This window comes from Plasmodium yoelii (genome assembly GCF_900002385.2).
Source record: "Plasmodium yoelii strain 17X genome assembly, chromosome: 4".
NCBI classification, from domain to species: domain Eukaryota; phylum Apicomplexa; class Aconoidasida; order Haemosporida; family Plasmodiidae; genus Plasmodium; species Plasmodium yoelii.
The window spans coordinates 470,338-492,856 of record NC_036176.2 but is presented as its reverse complement, the minus strand read 5'-3'; the positions used below and the strand labels follow the sequence as shown (position 1 = coordinate 492,856).

The 22,519-nt window shown below is 22.7% G+C and overlaps 6 protein-coding genes and 1 non-coding gene across 7 annotated transcripts; 4 read left to right on the top strand and 3 right to left on the bottom strand.

Moving 5' to 3' along the window:
• Window positions 1-462: 462 nt before the first annotated feature.
• Window positions 463-1,974, top strand: PY17X_0410300 (ribosomal protein L7Ae; the record flags this gene model as incomplete). The annotated part of the gene is made up of 1 exon (XM_725760.3): window positions 463-1,974. The coding sequence occupies one exon, from the start codon at window positions 463-465 to the stop codon at window positions 1,972-1,974; it is 1,512 nt and encodes a 503-aa protein (XP_730853.3).
• A 662-nt stretch (window positions 1,975-2,636) lies between these two features.
• Window positions 2,637-2,972, bottom strand: PY17X_0410200 (60S acidic ribosomal protein P2, putative; the record flags this gene model as incomplete). Its single annotated transcript, XM_725761.1, has 1 exon — window positions 2,637-2,972. One exon carries the CDS (start codon window positions 2,970-2,972, stop codon window positions 2,637-2,639), a length of 336 nt encoding a protein of 111 aa, XP_730854.1.
• Window positions 2,973-5,098: 2,126 nt separating this feature from the next.
• PY17X_0410100 (asparagine synthetase [glutamine-hydrolyzing], putative) lies at window positions 5,099-7,644 on the bottom strand (the record flags this gene model as incomplete). The annotated part of the gene is made up of 2 exons (XM_022955073.1): window positions 5,099-6,764; window positions 7,565-7,644. 2 exons carry the CDS (start codon window positions 7,642-7,644, stop codon window positions 5,099-5,101), a joined length of 1,746 nt encoding a protein of 581 aa, XP_022811552.1.
• A 1,191-nt stretch (window positions 7,645-8,835) lies between these two features.
• On the top strand, window positions 8,836-8,920 carry PY17X_0410000. The gene has a single exon (XR_002696554.1). It is a non-coding gene; the product is annotated as a small nucleolar RNA Me18S-Um1356 (small nucleolar RNA).
• Window positions 8,921-9,706: 786 nt separating this feature from the next.
• PY17X_0409900 (N2227-like protein, putative) lies at window positions 9,707-11,890 on the bottom strand (the record flags this gene model as incomplete). The annotated part of the gene is made up of 1 exon (XM_719092.1): window positions 9,707-11,890. One exon carries the CDS (start codon window positions 11,888-11,890, stop codon window positions 9,707-9,709), a length of 2,184 nt encoding a protein of 727 aa, XP_724185.1.
• Window positions 11,891-14,829: 2,939 nt separating this feature from the next.
• Window positions 14,830-20,312, top strand: PY17X_0409800 (aurora-related kinase 2, putative; the record flags this gene model as incomplete). The annotated part of the gene is made up of 3 exons (XM_022955072.1): window positions 14,830-19,851; window positions 19,972-20,055; window positions 20,235-20,312. The coding sequence occupies 3 exons, from the start codon at window positions 14,830-14,832 to the stop codon at window positions 20,310-20,312; spliced, it is 5,184 nt and encodes a 1,727-aa protein (XP_022811551.1).
• Window positions 20,313-21,119: 807 nt separating this feature from the next.
• Window positions 21,120-22,259, top strand: PY17X_0409700 (conserved Plasmodium protein, unknown function; the record flags this gene model as incomplete). Its single annotated transcript, XM_022955071.1, has 5 exons — window positions 21,120-21,279; window positions 21,374-21,453; window positions 21,655-21,787; window positions 21,966-22,049; window positions 22,186-22,259. The coding sequence occupies 5 exons, from the start codon at window positions 21,120-21,122 to the stop codon at window positions 22,257-22,259; spliced, it is 531 nt and encodes a 176-aa protein (XP_022811550.1).
• Between the last annotated feature and the right edge of the window lie 260 nt (window positions 22,260-22,519).

Genomic DNA, 22,519 nt, shown 5'->3' with positions numbered 1-22,519 from the left:
AGAAATTACATTGCAAATTAAGGAAACAAAATTATATTTCTCACTAGGGTTTATTATGTAATTCTATTCATATTTTAAGATTTTTTTTTTTATTTCACGTAATTATTAAAAAAAAAAAAAAAAAAAATTCAGATTAAAATAGTGTCATTATGATGTTACTCTTTTAAATGATAATAAAATATATTGTCTAATTGATGATATAGAAAATAAAATTTTTTAGTAATTTTTTTTTTTTTAAAAGTGAAAATAAATATAAAATGTTTTTTATTATATAATATATTTTATTTTCTCATAACAGTTGATATATATGGCCAATACAATGAACACACTAAAAAATTGTATATTGAAAAATAATATGACTTTAAAATAAATACACATAATATTTAGCAATATATTAATGAGTATACAGAAAAATATTATAAAAAATGTTATGTAGAAAGATATAAAATTAGTGGAAAAGATATGAAAATGGAGGAAAATTTATTTGGAAATAAAATAAAGGATGAGAAACTATCTCTCATAAAGGGTAAAATTGTGACAAAAAATAATAATTATAAAAATGTGAAACTGACAAATGATCCCTACATTAATGTTGGAAATAGACTCGTAAAAATTACATTTACTAGTCAGAAAAAAATGCAAAAAGATTTAGAAAAAAAGAGAATAGCCCATATGATAATGAATAAAAAAAAAAAAAAAAAAAAAGAATTTGAAAGAAGAAAAAAAATAATTAATAATCTGAGTGAAATTTTAGCTAAGGAAAAGGAAATGGGGAATTCATATTTTTTACCAAAAAAGTTGAAGAGAAAAAAAAAAAAAAAAATTCAAAAATATATTATTTTAGAAAAGGAAATTAAAAATTGTATATATAACGAATTAATGGAAAACCACCATATTGAAAAAGAACAATGTCTGGATATAATTCAAAATAAAAATAAATGGAACATAAAATGCTCTACATATATATTTCAATATTTAAAATATGAAAATATATATTACATAGGAATTAAGAAAAGGAAAAAAATAACAAAATATTATCATAGTATAATATATAGATATAATCATAAAGATTTACAAAAAAATAATATCATAAATAAAAGGGGGAAAAATTTTGAACAAAATGCGCAACTTTATAGTAAGCAATACTTAAATTGTGTAAGACAAAAAAAGATGCCAAAAAATACAACTAAAAAGATTTATTATAAGAATGGTAACATCATATTAAACACGTTAAATTTAGATAATATAAAAAACTATGATACAACACATATTATACAAAATAGTTATGAAAATCAGGAACATGTTGTAAAGGATTCCATCCCCAAATCGAATATTCCCTTAAATAACGAAGAAAATAATATTAAAGCGAAAAATAGAGAGCATATTTTTCTGAAAAATATAAATGATAATATTTTAGACAGCTCAAAAGAAAGCGAGAATACAAACTTCCAAGGGGAAAATAATGATTTGAATAAAAAAATAATAAAAGAAAATATATTAAAAAATGAAAAAATTTTAAAATTTATTCAAGTTAGTAAAATAGAAAAAAATACATACATTAATGATTATGTTGACCATAAAATAACAGAAGAATTAAATAATATGGTTAAGGATTTTTTGAAAAAAATTTCAAAATCACATGATAAATTATTATTATTAAAAAAAAAACGAAGATATTATTTAGGAATGAAAGAATGCTATAAACATATATGTATAAATGAACCAAAGTTAGTTTTAGTGGCACCAAATATTGAACCAACGCTAAATAACGTATTTGATGATATGATAAATAAAATTGTTTGCAAATGTAAAGAAAAAAATATTCCCTTAGTTTTCGCTTTAAGTAAAAATATATTAGGTAAATGTATAGGAAAATGTCGGCAATCAATTTTATGTATAATTGATAATGATTCTTATATAAAAGAATGCAATGATATAATTAATTTGGCAAATTCTCTTAAAATATATAAATAATACTATTCTCACACATTTTTTTTTTTTTTTTTGTAAATTTATATGAACATATTTTAATATTTACCTGACTTGTTAATATTATTTGTTATTATATATATATTTGACTCACTATTATGTAATTAATTTTTTTTTTAAATTTATTATTTTTTTAATTTATTATTTTTTTTTGTTTACATTTCAATATATTGAACAACTGTATATACACTATGTTCCTATGTTTGGAATATTAATATATGTTTTAAATATAATCACATAATAATAGAACAATACTTTCAGTTGTTTGAAGTATGAAAATGTGATAAAGAAATATAGAAATGCCTTTTTATTTTTTTTTTTTGTTTTAAAGCATATTAAAGATATATTCACCAATTCCATTTAATTATTAAAGTTTTTGCAATATACATATAATATATATATACATATGTGCAAAATATTAACATATATTCCGTGCATAAAATTTTCCGTATTAAAAATTTTTTATTAAAATTTGAAAAAAAAGAAAAATCATAGAGCAACACACACATATATGCACATATATGTATGTAGCATTAACTGTATGTATATATATTTTACAGATAAAAAAGAGGGATAAAATTAATCCCTATAATAATCTCTCTTTCTAAATACTCAACAATTTTATATAAAATATATATTTATGGTGTTTAACCGAATAAAGAAAATCCTAAATCTTCTTCTTCTTCCTCTTCTTCTTCCTTTTCTTCTTTCTTTTCTTCTTTCTTAGAATCTCCAGCATCACCTGCTACTGGGGCAGCAGCAGCGGCAGCACCACCTCCTCCAACATTTTGTAATTTCTTTAACCCTTCACTGATTAATTCATGATAGCTTTTTCCTTTTAGAGAATCTAATAAATTTCCTAAGACTTCTTCTTCAACTTCTGCATTTACTGCACTTAATACATTCTTAATTTCATTTTTTCCTGGGTTTTCATTTCCTCCCAAAACGCACATAAGATAAGCTGCAACGTATTTCATAGCCATTTTTATCTACTATAAAAAATGAGGAAAGCATATATGAGCCAAATAAATAAATAAATGAATATGCCCATACAACGGGGTATGTATACATATATATATATATATATATATATGCCACGATATATAGCTACTTAAAAAATATAGATATTGTAAAAGCCAAACAAATATTATTATAATGTAAGCAACATAATATATATCAAAGAGCTAATATGAATAATTCGCAGTACAGGATATAACAAACCATTTACTACGTACTATGTATATTTTTAAAATATTCGTATTTACATATATATATATATACATACATTCGAAATAAAAAAAATGAATATTAAAGAGGAAAAATATATTTTTTTTCAAAAAAGTATTTTATTTATATAAAGAATATAATGAATGCATAAAAGTATGTTAAGAGATGTAAATTTTTTTCTTACATTTTAGTAATTAGCCTTTTTAGATAATAAATTTGTAATTTAAATAAATTTACAATTTGTTTAATTTATTAAAAAAAATTGTGTTTTAAAATATGTTTTGAATAGTGAAAACAAATTCTAAGGTTGAAAAAAAATTATTTTTTCTCTATACATAAATAATTATATTATTTTATTATAAAAAATAAAACACAATATTTTTATTTATTTTTAAAATAAAAAAAAAAAGAGAAGTTTTGTTCGTAATATATTTTTTTTTTTTAAGTATTGTATATAAAAATATATGTGTTAATATATAATTTTGGGATATCTACGTTTTTTTATTTATATATATTGTTATTTTGGTGCTGTTAATAATAACATGTATACAAGTATGTATATTACTTATTTATCTTTTTAAAAAAATTGAAATTCCCCTTTTCCATTTTATATGCATCATTAAGCCTACTTAAAAATAATAAGCCTTGACATATTTCAACTATACGAGATAAAAAAAAAAAATAAAACTTGTATCACTTTGTTATTTATAAGCAAAAAATAATAATATGCGAAAGGGGCTAATTAATATTTAAATTATAATATGCTACATAAATTTTGCAGTATTCAAAGTGCAGTCAAGGAAAATAAATATGTAAAATAAATTATTTTTATTGCATATATGGATATATTTTTAATATGGTTAAGGTATTAAAAAATAAGCCGTAAAATAATAATAAATAATAAAATAAATAATAATAGTAAAATAAATATATAAAATGAATATATAAAATCAACATATAAAATGAACATGTAAAATGAATATAGTATGGCATACCATTTTTAATATTTATATTTTTAATTTTACTAATTTAAGGTAACACAAAAAATGTAACCCCTTGTATAAAATAAATAACGTTCTATTAAATTTTTATTTTTATAAAGTCCTATATTACAATATTTATAAATCAGTACAAAAAAGTAATACATGTGTATAACCCTCATTTGGCATAAGCCGCCCTATACATATATATATAATTCATGTGTTTTATTTTTATGTACTGTTAAGGAAGGAAACGGATTTATTCGTTTTATTTGTTAGCGTAATTGTATAAAATAAATGATGGAACATATTTGAATAAATGGTAAACTTATATATATAATATAATTGTACATATTTATTCTTTTTATATGTCACAAATACAATGTGGGCAACATAAAAAATAATAATAAAAAAAAAAAATGGGATTTTCAAAGAATGTAGTATGCCCATGCATATTTGCAGAAAATAATAAAATATATGTAAGCTATTTTGTAGAGAGATAAAAAAAAAAAAAAAATAATTTAAATTGCAAAATATTAAACATTTTTTAAAACAATAATAAAATTGTTGTAGCTACGTATATCATTAATTTTCTACGCTTTCAAAAAAACCGGCATTGTTTCCGCATAAGGAATAACTATTTATATGCACTGTTAATATATATATTGGCACTAGCTAGACGTTCACAGGAAATCCACTAATAAAACAAATAGATAAAAATGGCCGCATATAAAAAAATAAAGACTGTTAAATTTTATTAAATTTTATTAAATTATATGCGTTGCCTATAAATTAACTTCCCGTATCACATATAATCGGATATGTTGATTTCAGTTAATTCCTTGTTTTTTTTTTTCCTAAATTTTGTGGCGCGAATAATTATGGTGTAAAGGCCAATCGTGTTAGGCGGCTTTTATATCCTCAACATTTTTTGAATGCTTGTGTACGTCTAAAACATATCTACCTGACTGGTCAGGATTTATTTTGAACTGTTCATCCCATTCAATTGCCTTGCTTGTAGAGCAAGCTATAGATGGACCCTCGGGTACAAATTCTTGAGCACATTGCTCAGGAAAACATTGGTAAAATATACATCGATATAAATAGGCTTCTTTAGTTTTGGGTGTATTATATGGAAAAAGGAAAGGGGCTCTAGAAAATTGAGAATCTGATACTTTTTTTTCTGCATATTCTTTTAACCCATCAATCCAATTATAACCAACACCATCGGAAAATTGTTCCTTTTGTCTGTAAAGGATGTGATCAGGTAAATAACCAGCAAAAGCTCTTCTTAAAATATCTTTTTCAATTTTATTATTTGAACACATTTTTTCTTGTGGATCTATATTCATAACTACGTCTAAAAATTCGAGATCTAAAAATGGTACTCGTGCTTCTATACCAAAAGCCATAGTAGATTTATTTGCTCGTAAGACATCATAAATATGTAAATCATGTATTTTCCTTTGTAATTCTCTATGAAATTCTTCTGCATTTGGTGCTTTATGGAAATATAAATATCCACCAAATATCTCATCAGATCCTTCACCACTTAAAACCATTTTAATACAACTACTTTTTATTAACCTTGAAAGAATATACATAGGTGTAGATGCACGAATAGTTGTTATGTCATATGTTTCAATGTGATATATAACATCATGTAATGAATCAATACCCTGATCAACAGTAAAATTAAATTCAGTATGATCTGTGTTTAAAAAATCAGCAACTTCTTTAGCTGCTTTTAAATCAGGAGAACCTTTTAATCCAATAGAAAAACTTTTTAAAGTATTTAAATTTTTATTATTTTTTCCGACACATGTTCCATTAATATTATTATTAGTGTCATTTTGTATTGATTTTAAATGTCTTGCAATTATAGATGCAATTATAGATGAATCTAAACCACCAGATAATAAAATTCCAAATGGTACATCACCCATTAATCTTTTAATTACTGCATTTTCTAAAGTAATACGTATTTTTTCTAAGTCTATTTTACTATTTGGTATAGGACTATCCAATTTCCACCAGTTTGGATTATAATATCTAACAAATTCACCTTTTCCATTATTACAAATATAATAATGACCAGGTGGAAATGTTACATATCTTACACAATGTATCCTTAACGCTTTAAATTCAGATGCAAACCATATTGAACCATCTGATGCATAACCTATATAAAGTGGGCATATTCCTATAGGATCTCTAAATGCAAAAAATGTATTATATTTTTTATCACTAATAACTCCCGCAAATATACCATCTAACATAGAAGGTAATTTTTCTTTATATATTTTATATAAGTTTGGAATTACAGCACAATCTGATTTACTTTTTAATGCATCTAAAACATCTTGTTTTACTAATTTTCTTAATTCTAAATGATTATATATTTCTCCATTAATAGTTAAACATATTTCTTTTTTGTCATCATATAATGGTTGTTGCCCTGATAATACATCTACAATTGCTAATCTTTCATGAGTTAATACATTTGTTGTTCCATCTTCATTTTCCTCGACAACTATACCATTCCAATCTGGCCCTCGGTGTCGTAATCTGAGAATAAAATCAATGAGGAAATATATATATATGGGTTCAATGGGAATGTATAGAAAAAAAAAATATATATTTATGGATTGTCAAAGGTATAACCACTGGCATTTTATATTATCTAAATATGTGAACCGAACTTATTTTCTGTACATTATACTTGTTATAGAAAAAATGCAATTTTATCCGAATATACCAGTGTGCTGATTTGAAGGGAATAATATGTGGATTGTTATTACATAATTTTGACAAATTTTTTTATATTATTTTAACCTTTCTAAAGAGCTAACATGCATTTAGCAATGAATTGACTAAGCCCAAGACTATAACCAGATAAGTGCAACGACATATATGTAGATAAATTCAGATTATTGAAAATCAATGCATAAACAATTGAATCTTATATCATATACACAAAAGGCAAACATATTAAAGTATATATTTTGTTAAGAATAATAAAATATAAGAATGAACATTTTTAATATGATAGAATATACATACAAATAAATGTTCGAAAGAATAAAAATTATATAGATAGCATTTATATACTTTTTGTGTTTATAGGAACTAAAATTTTGGCGAAATAAGATAAAAAAAAAAATCATAATTTGAGAAATATAAATTTTTCTCCCCTTTAAACAATGACAACTCATTTGCACACATGATCGAATAAGGCATCATTTTGTCGTTACTATATTAAGAGTAGAATAAAGATCCAGTGGTTATATCGACACAAAATGTAAACTCATATATATATATATATATAGCATTTTCTTTTATAATTATTTAAAAAATATATATATTACATTTTTGATAAGCTTAAGGCTTTCCTTCTTAATCGATTGGTTTCAATAGCTGAATGAAAAATAGCTAAAATTCCACACATTATTTTATATGCGAATACGTATTTTTTTCAGAATTTAATATAAAAATATTTTATATTTAAGGAAATATATAAAGGAAATATATAAAGGGAATATATAAAGGAAATATATTATTATTATTATTAAATTTAATATATATATATTTCTTATTTTACAATTTTGTTGCAAAAATAATTGTTCCGTAAAAAAAAAAATATATTAGGATATTTTTAAATAACAAATTGATACTTAATATATGACGAAATAGCTATATTAACCTTTTATTTATTTTTAATATTTGTATATTTTTTTTTTTATTTTTTTATTTTATTATTTATTTTTATTTTTTTTTTATTTTTATTTTTATTTTTTTATTTTTTTTTTCTATATAGGAAAAATATAGGATACTATTACAATCGCATTTTTTAATGTGCACATAAAATATGATATATATGAAGTGGTGTAGTTATTCAAGGCCATAGTAGGAACTAATTGAAATATGCGTTACTTGTTTTTTCGTTATTTATAGTTTGTAAAAATAAATACTCATGATGTATTAATAATATTGCTCTTTTATTTTGTATGCATTCCTATATTTTCACAAAATAACTGGTTGGCTTTATTTTATTTTATGTTAATGCAATTTTATGAAAATAAATTATATTTTGGCTTTTTTTATTTTATGTTAATATAATTTTGAAAATAAATTATATTTTGGCTAGATTTTTTTTTTTAATATGCTTTATTTTATATGTACAATACTTTTTACCTCTTCATAGTTGTTTTTTATATTTTACTTTCATAACGTATTATTATTTTTATAAATATATTTTTATAAACATATTTTTATAAACATATTTTTATAAACATATTTTTATAAACATATTTTTATAAACATATTTTTATATTTTACTTTCATAATGTATTATTTTTATAACATTTTTTTATGTTATTTCCATAATGTATTATTTTTATGACATTTTTTTGTCATTTCCATAATTATTTTTGCATTTGCTGAGGGAAGGTATAATTTAAGAAAAATATTGAACATCGAAATTCTTAAATGACAATAATACCAATTTCCCTTATTAGCGAAATTCGCATTTTTAATCATTAAAATAAACATGATAAAAATATATGCTTACTATATATATACATGATGGATAATTTAGCAAAACTTTCTTAAAATATAAATATCTCTTTGTTAAGAATTATTTTAAAATGATGATAAACTTTACCCAGCTCATCTGAATAAATTGCTATGTAGATAACTTTACATGCATCACAATCTGATTAAAATAATTCACTAAACAATAAAATACGAGATTATATATATGTACTTTTTTTAATTTATATATTTATGTACAAAAATTGTTTATATATAAGTGGGCCTATTATGCCGCCGTTATTTTATGTATTTTTCGTAAAGTTCAAATAATATATTAAATTTGAAAATAATTAAAAAATGATGGTTACCATTCTTTTTATTATTATGACAAATGTTTCCACAAGGCTGCTTTTTTACCAATGGCTGTACATATACACAACAATTGTTTGGTATGTATATATATATGTATATAGATAGATACTATGGTGGGTATAAATATGATTACAGTTTCATTAAAGTAAGAAAGTGTGGTCGAATTTATTATTATAATTTTAAATTAGTGTTTAATGTGTGAAAATATGTAATAATTAATAATAGGGTATATATACATAGGCAAAACAGTTATTATGTATTACGTATGTAAATAGTACGATTTATAAGTTAAAACAATTAAAAACATATAAACATAAAAGTTTGGGAAATATTCGAAATGGATGGTGTTATAATGAATTATAAAAAATATGAAATATTTTAATTTTATCATGTATATGGATACATTCAAATTATGTCTTTTATTATTTTTTTTTAATTTGGTAACAAAAGACGTAAGACGTAAAAAAGTAAAAATAAAAAATAAAATAAACAAATGAATAATTCATAGCAAAACGAGTTTATGCTATACTAATTGATATAATACCATTTATGATCCATGAAATATTTTTAATTATTTAGATAGCAACTGTTAAAAATTGCTAGAGCTAGTTCTCAACAGGTACATCATTTCGAATTGCATTAAAAAAAATACAATGATATTGTACTTGCATCATTGAATCTATATTTGTAGTATAATAATTGTCTATCCATTGCTCATCTACAATAGTAAACCATTTTGAGATAACAAATTTGATTTCATCCCATGCTAATTCAATAGACATTTCATTTGGCATTTCAGCATAATGAAATAATAATGGACCAATATTTGACCATAATGAATTTGGTTTAAGTATATTTGCAAATGTTCGAATATAGACAAAAATATTTTTAGCTGTATCTAAAAAAAAACATGTTAATATTCCATCAAATTGCTCTTTTTCTTCATAATAGACTTCAACTAATTCACCAGCACACATTGAAAATTCAGAATCTAATACATCTTTATTATATGTGTTAACATCTGGTAAATTAATAATTTTCAAATGATCATCTCTTTTTTTTCTATTTAATGTATTAATACAATATGGTTGAATATGTAATGAATCTTTTTGATTATAATAATTTAAAATAAAATTAGATGATAAAAGCATAAAATAGGAAAATTCATTTCCTTGACTTTTATAACCTCTTTTTGCTACTTCATATGGTAATCTACCTAACCCTGATCCTGGGCATAATATTTTTGGTATATAATTATCTGTTATTGGAATATATTTTTCTAAACTTTTTAAAATTGGTTCATATGCATTTTTTCTTTCTTCTATACCTTCAATAGACCAGTCACGAACAAATTGTCTTAATGTGCTTCTTACTTTACTCATATTTTGAATTAATGAATATTCATCAAGAGATGGAGAATACATATTTGTGATTCTTAATCCTGGTGATATATGTTCATGTTTTTCATTATGATCACATTCTGCTTGGTTAATAGAAATCGAAATATTTTCTGATTGATTCTTAAGATTTACATGATTAGTATTTGTAATTGGATTATTTATTTCATCATTTAATAAAGTAGAATTTTTTGATAAACGTGTTTCCTTTTTTTTTATTTCGCTAGTTTCATTTCCTTCGTGATGACATTCAGGGTTTATAGAAATTGGATTTCCATTATATTGCACATCCTGTTTTTTTGTAATCTCATTATTATTTAGGTTATTATCATCTGATGATAATAATAATTCAGATTGATTATCAAATAATTTAAGCATATCACAATCTTTTTTTTTATTCATGATTTTAGATTTTATTTCATTTAATATTATTAATGGATCATCTTTACATAAAAGTCTTGCATCTAAATTATTATAATTGTATATCTTATCAATGTTAGCTTTTTCTTGTTCTGTTAAATTATCTATTATTGTATTTATGATAATTTCTTCTCTTGATTTTTTCTTCATATTATTATTATTATTATCATCATTATCGTTGGCTTGTTTTTCTATTTTTGTATGACCCATATTAAATACACCGTTTTCTGCATTGTTCATATTATTATGAGTACAACACATATCATCATGTATATTATTTTCTCCACAATCTTTATGAAATGTGTAAGATAATAAATTAAGTATAATAGGTGTTGATATTTGTGGTAATAATATATTTAATATAAAATAATAATTATTCAAAACAGCTAGATACATTTTATATACTTTACAATAAATCGATTCTGATAATAAACTTTTTTCTTCTTCATTTAACATGCATAAATTTCTATATATTCTTAACAATTCATAAAAACAATATTTTTTATAATATAAAAAAGAAAAACAAACATTACAAAAATGTTTTTCTTCTTCATCATTTAGCATATCAATATTATTATCATCATAATAATAATCTTTATGAGAATTACAACAATTGTCATTACATTCGTTGCAATTATTGTCATTACAATCGTTGCAATTGCTGTCACTACATTTGTTGCAATTGCTGTCACTACATTTGTTGCAATTGTTGTCACTACATTCGTTGGAATTATTGTCACTACATTTGATGGAATTATTTATATCTCTTGAGGACTCTTCGCTTTCATCTTTTTGTCTATTATAATTTATCTCCATATTAGAATTAGTTTTTTGTTTATTTATATGATTGTTGTTATATATGGTTGGATTCTGTCTGTTCTCATTAATACATCCATTATTCGTACTATCATTATTTATATAATCAGCATTGTTCGATTTACTTTTCTTATGTAGCTCATTTGTATTAGGCATTTTTTTTTTGCATTAATTTTGGCTACTATATTGTTTCAAATTATTTGTGTTGCATGGATACATATGTTTATCTATTAGTTATTTAATTTTATTAGCTTAATTTTATTAGCTTAATTTTACTAGCTTAATTTTACTAGCTTAATTTTACTAGCTTAATTTTACTAGCTTAATTTTACTAGCTTAATTTTACTAGCTTAATTTTACTAGCTTAATTTTACTAGCTTAATTTTACTAGCTTAATTTTACTAGCTTAATTTTATTACCTTAATTTTACTAGCTTAATTTTATTACCTTAATTTTATTAGCTTAATTTTACTAGTTTAATTTTATTAGCTTAATTTTATTAGCTTAATTTTATTAACTTAATTTTTTTATTAACAATTTTTTACATTTAGGCTTTTCTTATTTTTTACAAATGTTGTTGTGATAATTTTTTGTTTTCTTTTCACAACTACAACTATGGAACTACTTTTACGATTTGTTTGAAATTAATTTGTAATATATTTTAATAAGCTTACCATTTGACCTATATAACCAATTAGAATATTTCGTTAAAAAAAAAAATAGTGTTATAATCTATATAATTTGTCAACATAATAAATAAAAGTATTGCATACATTTGTAAATAATGCGGAGAATAAAAGTGGCATGCAAAATAAAATTAAATAAAATAAAATTAAATTAAATTAAATACCTAATTAGGAGGAAATAATATTATACATATATATATAAATTTAATAATAAAATATATTTAAAAAAATTATATATCAAATATAAATGTAAAAATTTGCAGTACTTTTATGCTAATTGGGGGTTAGAATGCATAATTGAAAATAAATTATTATAAAACGGATAATTATATAGTAACAGTTCTATCCTTTACCCCTACTAAAAAGTTATGTACATTTTTTTTTTTTTTGAAAATATTTTAATTATATATTTTAGGGTTAATTTATTGTATGTTATGTAATATTTTTTATTTAATATTTTCCCCTTTTTTCATTTTAACAGCACACATATTGTCCCATAATAGTATTTATACTATTAATAAAAGCGTACATATATTTATGTATATATATAGGGTGAAAAAATAGAACATATTTAATCTTTTATTTTACCACATAAGCAATATTCCCTTTTTTCATACATATTTTATGATTTTTTTATTTCCTTATTTGTTTATATTTTTCGTATTTTCTTTTAATCATATAAACACAATTTATTATCCAGTTAGCAAATGTGTCTGTTTAGGTAATAATTATTGAAATAAAACAACAATGCATTAGTACCTCTTTAAAAATGTTTGATGGTGTATATATAAAGTAGGTATATAAAAATATGGATTCCTTTTTGCAATAATTTAAAAATAAGGTCATATATATATATGCAAAGGATAACGATAAGAAATTTAATATTTTTCATTCATTTTTTGGGGAAAGCATAACGTTATTGGCTAGCTATATTTTACATTATTTGTTCAGTTTACACAATATTTTTGTAATGAATATACAACCTGAATTTGGCTGTATTCCATATTTTATATGTGATAAAATATTCATCCTATTTAATAAATATAATACAGACAATAATTAAGGTGAAAATAAATACATATGTTTATGCAATCTTTTTCATTTTCATTTGAATTATAAAAAAGGGATACCCTTTAAATATAATCAGTCTCATATGTATAATAGGATATGTGTGGCACTTATGTAAATATTTTATGAGCTTATAATAAGTATTTGAATCCGGCCAACTCTTCCACTAATACAATTAGCAGTCCTTTCTTAATTTATAAAAAACATATTCATAAATATATGTATCGCAATTATGCTTAATATTTTGATTTCTTTTCTCCATTCCGTATTTTATTTTTTTTCACGAATACGTGATTTTCAATTAATAAACACATTGGTATACTATATATATATTTTTTTATTTATTGTGTGTAAATGTCTAACAATAATATTTAAAAAAAAAATAAAAAAATAATTAAAAAAATATTGCTGTGCAGGTAAAAAAAAAAATATTTCCAGCTAATTTTTGAAGAAAAAAATGAATCATAATAAATAGGCGAAAAAACTTATGAATGTATAATAAAAAAAAAAAATATAATTATAAATAATACATTATATAACATTACATTTTTTAATTAATAAAATTCACAAAAATTATATATATATTTTTTAAATAATAAATATAAAAAGAGATCTAAGACAATGAATTGAAAAAAATTGTATAAAAAAATTAAAAATATTTTATTTTATTCTACTTAATAAATGGCGCGCTAATAAAAAGTATATATGTATACATATGCACACATAATTTGTTCGCATATGTTTCATATGTATTTATGTGCATACGCATGTATTTATATAATTTCATGTTTATACATTTGCATACATATTATACTTATGTACTATCTACACACATATTTATATATTTATAAATATCCATGCTCATGTGCATATTCACATATATATATATTAAGGGTCCAATGAGTCCCCAAACTCAATAAACTTATACACTTCATTTTGTTTCATATATACTATCTCGATAAGATATAGCCCTCATATAATCTCCGTTACGTGCATACTTATGGGAAGTATTATATATGCCACCCGTAAAATAAAATATATGTATGTATATTACAAAAGTGTATATATTTATTTGAAATGTCGCATTTGATCCCTTTATAAATTAAGGGGTATTTTCACATAAAAGTGTATTATATATATTATAAATATAAAACATAAAAGTACGTATATATACGCTACCTATGTGCATATACTTACACATATGAGAGAAGATTCATATTCTTTGATAGCATAAAAAAACATATTCTATAAAGAATACAAATATGATTTCTCTCATATACAAAAGCAAATATTTATATTTCGATTAACAAACGAAGATTTTATGTTTTAAACTGTATAAATATGAATGAAAACATAAAAAGTCACAATTATTTGAAAGAAAAAAATGTATTAAACAAAAATCCAAGCAATTTAGTCAATGATGACATATTAAAATTTAATACAAATATAAAAAGAAATAACAATGTAGAAAGATTTTATCATAATAAAGTAAGTGATTCTAGTAACATGTATAATAAAAATGGACACCACATTAATAAAAGTGTCGGAGCAGAAAAAAATATATCAGGAAATAAAACAACTAATTTAGTAAATATTAAAAATAAAAATCAACGACTCTTTTCAAAAAGTGAAAATGAAAAGTGTGTAATTCGAAATATAAATATGAGAGAGGATAATTATACTACTAATCTTATTAAGGGTAAAGATAATGATATTATAAATAATAGGAAAAATACTAATATAAACAATAATGAATATCTTAATTTGAAAAGTAGTGATGATAAATTAACAAAAAACATAAATACATCAGGATATGCATATGAAAATATATTAGAAGATAATTGTAATAATAATGGGAACGACATTCGTAATGATATTGAAAAAGACAATAACGGGAACAATAATGGATACTATTCTTATAATTGTAAAAATCTGAAAAAAGTTAAAGAGCCTAATAATAGTTTAGACTCCTTTTATAAAAGAAAAAGAGAAACGGAAGAAGAAAATTATGACAAAAAACGAATTAATCATTCACTTAATAAAGATTATTATTATAACACTTATACAAAAACAGATATAAATGATTCACATATGAATATAAAAGATATTCAAATTAAGGATATATCTGAAAATGTTTCAAAAATTAAAAATTTAGAAAATAATATAATGAATGTGAAAAACATGGAAAAGGCAAGAAGCAGGGTCCATAATATATCTGAATCTGAAAAAAAAATGTTTAACATTATAAATCAAAGTAGTAACAATAGTACAAAAATCCTTAATTCTCATTCATTTAATACGAATGAAAGTTGTAATTATGATAAATATATGAAAGACATATTTAATAAAAATTATGATTATAAAAAAATAAAAAATCCCGAAAACTCATATTTGGAAACTGATGAAAATATTATATCTCGTTCATATAAGATAGAGGAAGAACATATAAATAACAGTGATGATTTTATTCGGCGTAATTTTATGTACGATAATAAATTGGAGACAAAAATAAATGAAACTAAAAGTAACAAACTTGAGAAAAATATTTTAACTGATATAAAAAGTAAAAACTCCAATGAATATATTTTAAAACACAAAAAAAATTATAATGAAGATAAAGGAAACAATTTTTGTGATAATGAATTTAAACAAAATAAATATGATTTTATTTCTTGTTCTTTTAATGAAGAAGAAGAATTTATGAATGATTATATTAACAATACTGATTTTGTTAAAAATAAGAATGAGGGATTAAATAAATTGATAGACATAAATAAAAATGAAGAACAAAATGCTGCATTTACTATTTTAAATAAAGAGAATAATATTAACATGGAAACTCAGGAATATAATAATAGTCATGAAAATATAAAATTATTATATAATAATGTGAAAGATGCAAATGAGATTGAATTTAATGATTCTATTCTAAATGATTTTAAAATGGATGTTTCTAAACCTATAGATACTAAAAATACAATTAGCCAATATCAAGAGGAGTCAAATATTATTTATAAAATTAATAATGACAACGAAGATGCGAAAAAAGATAATTGGGAATATGATTTATCTTCTAACAATTGTAAAAATCAAAACGATGGATTAAAAACAATTGGGGCTTTGAACGATATTATGAATACATATAAGCGTAAATTAGTAGATAACACAAATAATGTTTTGAATAAAGGTCAAAATAAAAGTGATGAAGATAGTGAAAATTTACTAAATAAGAAAAGAACTGAAAGTAAAAAAGATAATGCGTTAGACCATAAAAACAGAGTAAATGAGAGAAATTTGATAAGTATAGCATCAAACAAAACAAATAATAATAGCAATGTTAGCAACGTTAGCAAGGTTCGAAATGTTAATTCAGGTGATATCAGTAGCACATCTAGCGAAAATAAAAAGAATTTAATAAAAAAAACCAAATATAACGAATCAATAAGTAAAAGATTATTTTCTACTCATACATTATCTTCTAATAATAAGTGTTTGTCGAGTGGTAATTATTTAAAAAATAACATAAAGCCATCAATAAAGAATAGTTTCAAAGAAACATATAAAAAGGATAATTTGGATCGTCATAAAACGATCGGATTTAACAGATCCAATACAAACTTGGATAAAATAAATAGTAATATATCACAAAATAACGGAATAACAAAAAATAGTATTCAGAAATTTCCTAGTTCTAATATACACACAAATTTAAGTAATATCCAATCCAAGAAAAAGACTATAGATAATAATTATAAAAATAGTACAATTGAAAATAAAAATTTAGAAGAAAATAACGAAAAAATAAAAAAAAGACAAAAAATAGAATTTAATAAAACATATAATAATTCATTTTTGGAAAGGATGAAAAAAAAAAATCTTAACGAGCATGTAGATGGAAATAAAAATGCATTTATTCAAAAAACGGTTCAAAATCGTAACAATATAAATTTTGAAAAAAATAAAACAAAAATGTTCTTATCCAATAATAAAAGTATTACTAATAATGGATATAATAAAAATGGATTATTTTCTGAATTAGCAGAAAAAAAAGAAATTTCGAAAAGTACCGATAAGCTTACCATTGATAAGAAATATAACCATAGTGGGCATGTGGAAGTAGGAGCAAAGCTTGAAAAAGGGTTGGGAAAAGAAATTGAAATTGGATTACAAGGGGAAATTTCTATTAATAGTAAAGTGGAAGAAAAGATAGAGGATCCATTATACAAGCAGAATAATGTGGGTGAAGTTTTTCGTGAAAATGTGATGGACACAAATGAATCAAATATAAATTATAATAGCAAAAGCAATACTAATAAGGCAAAAGCAAATGCTTTAAATAGAGAAAGGATAAATAATAATAAGGAAATTCGTACATTAGCATCAAGTAACAGTATCACCAAAAGTGGAAAAAATACTTTACTCGTAAAAAGACAAAATACTAATAATTATATGAGGTATGGATCTAAAATTAAAGAAATAGAAGATAATAAATTAAAGATGAAAAATTTGGCAAATAATAATAAAGGAATAGATAATAAATATGTGCCTAAATGGAGTAGTAATAAAACCAGTTCTTCCTCTAATATTACTAATAATATTGTGGATAAAAAAAATAATATGCTTGTAAAAAAAGATGAAATAAATAAAAAAAAAAAAGAAGTATTCAACCAAGTTGCCAAAATTAATACCAATATAAATTCTGTTGTAGAAAATAAACAAATTAATTTGCAGACAAAAAAACAACATAACAAAATAATAAATAAGGATCAAAATAGTACTAAAAGTTCAAACTACAATAATAAAAAATGCACACCTAACAGTAACATCAAGCAAAGTACCCATGATACACGAAAAATAAATGAAAATAATACCAATCGAAATTGTAGTAAGAAAAAAAAAAATAATAACAACAATAATAATGACAATAATAATGACAATAATAATGACAATAATAAAGACATTATAAGCAAAGAAATGGAAAAATATAAATATTTGATGAAAAAAAGTAAAATAAAAAGTAATTCAATTCCTCCTGGAAATCAGAAAGAAGTAGAAAAAAATGCAAAAAAATATGAATGCCGAAACAATTATAGAAGTCGAGACGACTATGATTGTAATAATAAGTATGGAAGATTAAGTAAGAATGAGCAAATTAATTATGACAATATGTTATTTTTAAAAGATAAAAAAGGGCAACTTGAAAGCGACAATGAATACCCTTATACTGTACAGGGGGTACAGAACCATAGTTGTTACATTAATAATGATGATAGTAAAAATGATCAAGTTCTGGAATATTTAAAAGAGAAGGATGAAAACACATCTAAAAATATGAATACAAGCAATTCCATTAATAATGGTGAGGAACAAAAAGAGTTGTCTTATTTTGAGTGGCTAGCTAAAGAACAGGAAAAGAAAGAAAATGAAGTGGATAAGAAAAAAAAAATAAATAAACAAGACAAATTATATCACGAAAAAACAGAAAACGAAGGGAATGAAGATAACACTTTAAATAAAGGGGTATTAAATAAGCATAATGATGGTGCAAATTATGATAAGATGGAAAACAACGAAAATGAAGAAGATTATGATGAGGAGGATAGCGAAGAGGATAAAGAAAATGATACTAATGTAATGCTACAACCATTACTTGCTTTTAATTTGAAACAAAATGAAAAATCTTATGAACAAAACGATTTTATAGTTGATAAGCATCCAATAGGAAATGGAAGAACAGGATTAGTATTTAAAGCTATCATAAGAAAAGAAAATTTGCAAGTTGCATTAAAAGTAATGGCAAAAGATACAATTTTATCACTAAAAATAGAAAGACAAGTATTAAAGGAAATAATTATACAATCAAGTTTAAAACATATAAACATTTTAGATTTAATAGCTTATTTTGAAGATAAAACACGTTTATTTTTAGTATTAGAAATAGCAAATGGTGGATCTATAAGAAATAAAATGAAACTAAAACATGATACATTCAAAGAGGAACAAGTAGCATTATATGTATACCAAATAGCAGATGCGTTATCTTATTTACATAATTTTAATATTATACATAGAGATTTAAAACCAGATAATATATTAATTCATTATTCTGATAGTGATGTATATAGTGATGAACATGCTAGTAAAATATACAAATATGGTATTATTAAAATAGCTGATTTTGGTTTTTCATGTCAATTAAAAAATAAAAGACAAAAAAGAAGCACCTTTTGTGGAACTGTAGATTATATGCCTCCAGAAATTATAAATCAAATACCATATGATTGCAATGCTGATCTTTGGTGTTTAGGAATCGTAATTTTTGAGCTTCTCGTTGGGTTTCCTCCCTTCACTGACAATTCCCAGGTTTAACCATTACGCAAGTCATATCTTACATTTTTTTTTGTTCACCCCAGTCAAATGAGGACCATTTTTTACCTGTCTACATATGTGTATTTATTTTATTTCTTTTTTTTTTCAATGCAGGAAAGAATATTTGAGCAGATTAAGGAGTTTGATTTTCACTTCCCCAAAACTGTTTCGCAAATGGCACGTGAATTAATATTGAGGGTATGAAATGAAATATGCAATTGTCATGTTTTTCCACTTCGTTATTCCCTTTTTTCCCACTTCGTTATTACTTCCCTTTTTTCCCACTTCGTTATTACTTCCCTTTTTTCCACACTTCTTTATTGCTTCCCTTTTTTTGTTTCATTTGCTAATGTGTTGGGCCCGCTTTAATAATTTAGCTTTGCAGCCGAAGCTCCGAAGAAAGAATTTCTGCCGAGGAAGTCAAGTCGCACCCTTGGATAAAACAATTCTTATAATTAATAGGATACAAAAAAACATTAATTTTTTATTATCAAATTATTTTGCGGACATATATATATATATTAAATAAATGATCATTGACATATTTGTCAGTAACAGAAGTAGATAAATCGGGGTGTCAGAGAAGAATCAATAATATTCTTTAGAGAGGGGAATATCGCTTTTAATTTGTGCAAAAATATAAAATTGGAGATCCTATTTTTTCGTTTGCTATTCATTTTTCTTTTTTTTTTTTGTTTATGGATATAAGAAATATATATACATATATATATTTTTTAGAAATAGGGAAAAAATAGTGGAGAAAATAGTTGTAGGAAATTTAATGACAACTTGATATTTAATTTATTTTCTTTTTATATGCAATTTAAAAAAATTTTGATATCATTTTGATACCATTTTGATATCATTTTGATACCATTTTTATATCATTTTGATACCATTTTTATACCATTTCTATACCATTTTTATATTTGTTTCTTAAAATTTTTAAAAATATATTACTCATTTGATTTTATTTAATATGCAATTTTTTTTTCGTGTACATACATGAAATATTTAGCACTTCCGACGTCTTATAATATTCATATTTACATAATCGAGCATTAAGTTAATTACTCTATTTTTTTTTTTTCATTTTGTTTTTTTCATTTTTTATCGTTTTTTGTGAATTATACAATAATTAAGTTATAAATATATTTTTTATATGTTAAAACGCATGTATAATATTTTTCCCTCTACACATATATGTACATATGTATGCGTTTTTTTTTTTTTTTTTTTTTTTTTTTAACTTTTAATATAAAATGAGAATATATTACTTATTTTTTTTCTTAATTTTAATACAATTAAATTTGGTTAATAACCAAAACTTAAATCAACCAAACAATGCTAATCCTTTAAATCGTGATTTTGAAAAAGACATGGAAGAATTGGATTTGTCCGGATTAGAAGATGATATTGAAAGTGTGTTTTGAGTGAAATATATAATGTATAAAATTTTGTTAAATAATATATACATATACATATGATCACACAAATAATACTTTTCATCCAACAGACATAGAAGAAATAGCTTATAAGGATAGTTATACATATTTGACTCAGATTTATATTTATGTTCGAATTGATGGTGATTATGTAAGTATATTTATGCCCCTTTATGGCTGTCTTTGTGTCTAGTTGGTTTGCATTCGCGGGTTTCTTTCTCCGTCCTGAACCATCACTATGTCCTATTACTCCGCCCTACAATTTCTACATTTCTACATTTCTACAATTTCTGCATTTCTACCATTTCTACCACTCCGTTATTATTGTCACATTTACAAACCCTCTTTTCAGAGTATGTACAAAAGCCATTCGAATTTAATGAAGCTTGGAGAAAAATACATGACACTTTTACAAAATGCAATGCTTAATGTTCAACTTAAAAAGAATGGAGTTGGAGAGTTTATATGTTTTTATCAAAAAAAAGGTAGCAATAATCAAATTTTAATTAACATTTTATAATTGTGCCATTTTAATTAACACTTTACAATTGTGGCACTTCGTTGGAAATGCCAATTTAAGAGAATTCTCCCCCTATAAATTTGGGGGTATATTTTCTGAACATATTTGATTACATCATTTTTAAAACATTGAATAATTTTTAGATATTACAGAAAATCTAGCCACATATTTTTTAATTCAAAAGGAGATAGATTATATACAAATAGGATTTGAAAAGCGATTTCCAGGTAGGTCATTTATTCGTCCATTTTTAGATGTCCATTTTTAGCTTGTCCATTTTTAGCTTGTCCATTTTTAGCTAGTCCATTTTTAGCTAGTCCATTTTTTTAATAAACCCACTTTGATTGTATAATAAAATTTCAGAAGGACGAATTTCCCCAATAGTAGACGCCGAGAAAAGAAAGACAAGTTCTGAAAATATAAAAGATGAATTATAAAAATAAGGAAATTTTTTTTATCATAAAATTAATTTAAAATATATTATTCAAAATGATTAAATTTTTTTATATTTTCTAATCTAAATTTGTAGATAGTTTAAAAATTTAATTCATCATGTTTTTTTGTATTTATGTATTTATATATTTATATATTTATGGATGTATGTATGTAAAGTTTATTTTTAGTAAATATTTGATTTGAAAAAAAAAATTACTCTAATTAAAAAAAGGGATATATACAAATGTGTTATTTCGGAATC